At 47.4% G+C, this 5,151-nt stretch overlaps 1 protein-coding gene across 1 annotated transcript; it reads right to left on the reverse strand.

Annotated features, from left to right (window-relative positions):
- Positions 1-1,633: 1,633 nt before the first annotated feature.
- LOC117894113 (protein hairy) lies at positions 1,634-4,892 on the reverse strand. Its single transcript, XM_034800993.1, has 3 exons — positions 4,438-4,892; positions 3,242-3,337; positions 1,634-3,113 (listed from the first exon to the last, which is right to left on the reverse strand). The coding sequence occupies exons 1-3, from the start codon at positions 4,552-4,554 to the stop codon at positions 2,262-2,264; spliced, it is 1,065 nt and encodes a 354-aa protein (XP_034656884.1). The 5' UTR covers positions 4,555-4,892; the 3' UTR covers positions 1,634-2,261.
- Positions 4,893-5,151: the final 259 nt, after the last annotated feature.

Raw genomic sequence — 5,151 nt, forward strand, 5'->3', positions numbered from 1 at the left:
ACGTCTCTGAATCAAGCGGACTTTGAGCAAGTTTGGGAAGTCATCGCTTAGTTAGTCATGGCAATGGGAATCGGAAATGTCTCCAAGAGCGACCATCCGGGGGCTGCCTTTTTTTCGCACTGTGCTCTGCCTTGGATTTCTGTAGAATTTCGTATGAAAAAATAGCAAATCCCAGTGAAATGACTCAATGGTTGATTAGGGGCTTGTGTCTTTTAGTGGGATTGAGGGGATTTTGTTTTATCAGCGTGTTAGCAGACATGCTAAAATCAAAGTTCCCGACCACGGCTAAGTCTTCCGAACAAATGGTTGGATAAGTGGTGAGCGGCTCTGATGAATCATTCGTGAGCCAAAACTGTGGACACGCATTTCAGTGAGTAATGAAATGCATTTGCTTGACTTAATCAATGCAACAACAGCTGACAAAAGTCGTTCCTCAGGAGATATCTCCTATACATAATGTATTCTAGATAAAGCGAGAAGCTTCTGCTGGCAGTCATTCCCCACATGTTTACACTGCTTATTCTGTGCACTTGATTCACCCTAAATGGGATAATAATATTATTTGTTTTCCACAGAAAAGAAAAACGTGGGGGATTCTTTATCGTTGTGTAGGTCGTCTCTCATATTATCAGCATGATGCGGTATATTTTTCGCAGACTTGGCGGAAACTTTTGTCACGAGGAATGACGCCTAACAGTGCCTTGGATACAGCTAAAAGACACTCCCCCACATTGATAACAGATATCCATCATGTGGGAAGACAGTGGAGGCAGTGGCTGTGCCTCTATCCGCTGACTTTCATTATCGCTATTTCTGTCACTCTCCCTTTTGCGCATTTATTGGGTTATTTTGTTCCCCAAAAGGGGGGATATTTATGCTGACTCTGTGTGGAATTTGCCCATTTTGCACATGACAGAGGATATTCCGTCTCCAATTTCAAAATATTTTCGCTGCATTACGAGGTTTTTCTCTTTGTCTTTTATTGTTTTGATTTAATTTATTTTTGCAACAAAAATGTTATCGATTGTATTGCAAAATATTTTGAAATAGTATAGAAAACAAAGACATGGAATCACACTTGAAACGGTTGTTGTTCCAGAAATCCCCCGCTTATCGGTCGGTCGGAACATTCCATTCCGGATGTGTATGCTTACATCCGTTCCGTTCCGTTCCGCTTGGGTCTGCCCTTCAACTCTAATGCTGTTGCTGATTGCAATAGAAACATGTGGAACGGAGCTAGCCCCTCCCTGGGTAGGGGGTGTTTTATTATCGTCCGTGGTAGGAGTCACGGGTACCGGACTCAGTCACGGGTATACTATCAGGAATTTCACCATCCGTGCCGGGACTATTGACACAATGTAAATAACAGCAAAAAATGTTATCCCCATGCAATGGCAGTGCCAATTCCTTGCCCCTCCAAAGACAAAATTCTCTTTTGTTAAATTTTTTTAGTAAAATTTCAATATTTTATTCTTTTTTAGTTTTTTATGTTTATTTTTCTTTCTTTTGATTGATCTTTTTGTGGGTTTTTTCTTCGATCAAAATTCTTTTGTGTTTTGTTTTGTTTTCTTAGAATCTGTTCATTATGGTCTCTATATCACGTGGCCTTACAATTAGTATACTTTTTTCTTTCTCAAGGGAACTTACAGATCTATGGTACAAAAGAACTATAACTAAATGGGATATACTCGTACAATCTACAGATATATATTTTATATGTTTTTATGTGTTTGTTGTGTGTTTGTTTTTCTCTTTTTTGTGGCTTGTCTGGAAGACTTTTTCTGATTTGCTGTTACAAAACGAGAAACCATCGTAATACATGGATGATGGATGGATCCAATAAATGATATATGAATTATGATATGATATGATATGAGGCAATGTCAACACCCAAGTGAGGTAGTGTCTGGCGACCTATAGAATACCGTGTAATAATAATAAATAATTTATAACAATGGGCGGTGCATGTTTGGGGGCGTGTATGGATCCCCCAAAATCTCTCGCTTTTATCAGCGAGAGAAGGAGGGAACCGACGACCCCTTTTGGATGAGGGGATGATGATGATAAGGATCCTGCATGTTCGGTGGCACTTCTTGGGCAACATTTGCGTAATCCTGGCGAATGATGTGAAATGTCCGTTTGCGCATGCCACAACGCCTGCGCATGTGTGTGTGTGTGTGTGTGTGAGGGTGTGTTTTATGCAACGCCCATCAGTCTTTAAGCGTAGTGGAGATTCAGGGGCAGGGGGATCTATGGACAATCTACCATGGCCTCCAGGGCTGCTCCTCCTCCTTGATCTGCTGCTGCTTCTTAATCACCAACGAGAGGGGCTGGGGCTCTGAGGCACAACGGATCACCGATGGCTTCATGTCCATGGCCTCGTACACCGAATTGGCAGGACTGGGCGGTGCATAGTGGTGTGGGTGGTGCAGCAGATGGTGGCCGCTGTTGCTGCTGCAGCTGCTGCTGCTGCCGGGCGCCGACTCGTATCCGGCGGAGGAGTGCGAGCTGGCGGATCCCGTGCTGGCTGTTCGCTGAGGAATCGACACGAGCATGGGCTGTTGCTGCTGCTGGACGACGGCTGCTGCTGCTGCTGCCGCCGCGGCGGCTGCTGCCAGTTGCTGTTGGTGCTGCTGCTGCTGGGACAGGCTCTGGGGCAGGACGAGGGCAATGCTGCCGTTGGGTAGCTTGGTGGGGATCACCTGCATGCCATTGGGCAGAAAATATCCATTGGCCGTCTGCTGGATCTGTCCGAAAAGGTGCTGCTGGGGATCCTGTTCGGGTGAGCTGGGCGGCGAGGGCAGCATCTGGGCGTGCACGGACTGCTGCTGCTGTTGTTGCTGTTGCTGTTGTCGCTGCTGCTGGTGCAACTCCGTCTTGACGCCGTTGATGCAGTTGCTCAGGTGCTGCAGCAGGCGACGCCGTTGGGCGGGCTCAATGCCAGGGAAGCGGCTCACCTCGTTCACACAGTCCGCAAATCCGGCCTTGAATTTGTTGATGATCTTGGGATCGGCGGCCTGTTGCATGGCTGCCTGCTGCCGCTGCAGCTCCTGCAGATGTTTCACTGTCTTCTCTAGGATGTCGGCCTTTTCCAATTTGGAATGACGAGCAGGCTAAAAGTAGAGAGAAAAGAGTTGATAAATTAATAAATGTTTGCAATTACAGAAATTTATTTCTCTTAATATTTTTTTTTTATTTTTTGAATGAATTTTTGATTTTTTTATGTTGTTCAGATACTTACATCTTTTTTGGTTGCATCCAGAATGAGGGTCTTTAGCTCGTTGAGGCAATTGTTGATGCGTGCCCGTCGGCGTTTCTCCATAATTGGTTTGTTCGACTGCAAAGATCAAGAAATAAAAGAAAGGGCCAAGATTAGTCACGGTTTTAGGCATAAGAATTATCTCGTTTGACCTCATGCAGCGCCTAGCGACCCAAAAATAGGAGGAAGCGAGAAGCTGCATGGGTCTCCTTCAATTTGAGAAGAAAGAGAGAGAGGGAGAGGGGGATGGCATTTGTAGAGGAGGAGACGACGCTGATGGGGTTGACTGGCTGGCGGCCAAATTTAGTCGCACGGCGCGTGCTCTATTTATAGTGGCGCTCATGCACGTCGCGGCATTGATAAAAATAGTGCTTGGCGGTTATAAATTACAGCCGCAACGAGCCGGCCAATACTATTTATAGAGAGCCCCACCAGCCATTCCACACCGCCCGTACAGGTACAGAGTAGAGTGGTGGCTGGCAGGCGCAACAACAAGGTCATTGCGGGAAATTCGAAGAGGCAAAGGTAAAAACAAAAGCTGTTTTTGGTGTGGCCAAATTTGGCCAAGACTGGGGACGCCCGCGTTCCCAGCGGCAACGGATGAAGTCAGCAGCCAAAAACGGAGGCTCTGCCCCCCACACACATAGGCGCAGAAACAGAAACAGAAACGGCAAACAGCAAACGGCAAACACGGGGCGGCTGATGACCGACAATTGCAGCAACCACGCGACGCACGCGCTCTTTTTTTGGGGTGCCGAGTGGGCAGGCAACCAACAGCCAATTTTGGGTGGCACTCATGAATGAGTGAGTGAGTGAGTGTGCGGCTCCGGCATGAATGGGGAATGGGCATGGGAATGGGAATGGTTGGAGCTCTGCCTCCGAACGTAAATGCCACCAACGCGCGTGTGCCCGCGAGACAGATTCGATACGCTTTTGTGTGTTGGCTGCTGCTGCTGCTGTTGCTGCTTATGGCCGGATTGGGTCTGTTTCTGGCCATGTGGGAGACTCGGCCAAAAAGGAAATGCATTTGGGCAGCCGCCGCCGGATAGTGGGCGAGCGAGCGAGTGGCTCTCCCAATTAAGAGAATTCTCCAAATATAATCCACGTTTTTTGCGCCTCCTCCTCAAAGAACTTCTTCAGGGGGATTTTTCGGTTTGTTTCATTTTGTAGACACTTACCCGACGATCACTTTTGAGTGGCGTCTCCTTGTGCTGCTGTTGCTGTGACTGTGATGGCACCACAGCGGTGCCCATTACATTGGCTGTCATGTTGGCTGCAGTTACGCCGGTAACCATTTCGGTTAGATACTTTTTATTGAGTTTGAGGCACAGTTTGGATTCTTTTATTTGTTTGTGTTTCACTTTTGGCAGATCACAAATCTGCTCAAATTGTTGTTTGCTTTTTGCTGGTTTTGCAGTTTTCAAGTTCACTGTTTTTGTCTCACTTTTCACGTAAAAACGCTTTAGCGCTCGGATACTATTTGTGTTGTGTGTTGTTGGGTATATTTTGGTATTCCGTGTTCTACTGCGACCGTGTGTTCCGCGCGGTACGAGTGACGGTTGGCGAATGAGTTCCAGGTTCTGAGTGCAGGCCGATTAAAAGACCAACAACAGACGATCGCTTCGGATCGTTCGTGCTTCGTGCCACAGAGAGAGTGAGCGTGTGTGTGTGTGTTCGGGTTCGAGACAGACAGAGAGGGAGAGAGAGAGAGAGAGCGAGAGCTGCGCGCGTTTGTGTTCGTGTCTGGGTTCGGGGGACTACCTTATCGCCTGGGCTTATGGCAGACGAATGACGATTGATCGACAGGTTCGTTGGCTAAATCGCCGCGACGAGACGCGAGCGCAAAAGCCACACGACCAGCGCACACACACACACACACACACTCTCACCTG

The sequence above is a fragment of the Drosophila subobscura genome, chromosome J (assembly GCF_008121235.1).
Source record: "Drosophila subobscura isolate 14011-0131.10 chromosome J, UCBerk_Dsub_1.0, whole genome shotgun sequence".
NCBI lineage: Eukaryota > Metazoa > Arthropoda > Insecta > Diptera > Drosophilidae > Drosophila > Drosophila subobscura.

Excerpts from the sequence above, each read along its gene's own strand:
- LOC117894113 (XM_034800993.1), bottom strand. The coding sequence starts at position 4,554 with ATGGTTACCGGCGTAACTGCAGCCAACATGACAGCCAATGTAATGGGC. Across the intron at positions 3,338-4,437 it reads CACTCAAAAGTGATCGTCGG|TCGAACAAACCAATTATGGA; the intron begins GTAAGTGTCTAC and ends TGATCTTTGCAG. Across the intron at positions 3,114-3,241 it reads TGGATGCAACCAAAAAAGAT|CCTGCTCGTCATTCCAAATT; the intron begins GTAAGTATCTGA and ends CTCTACTTTTAG.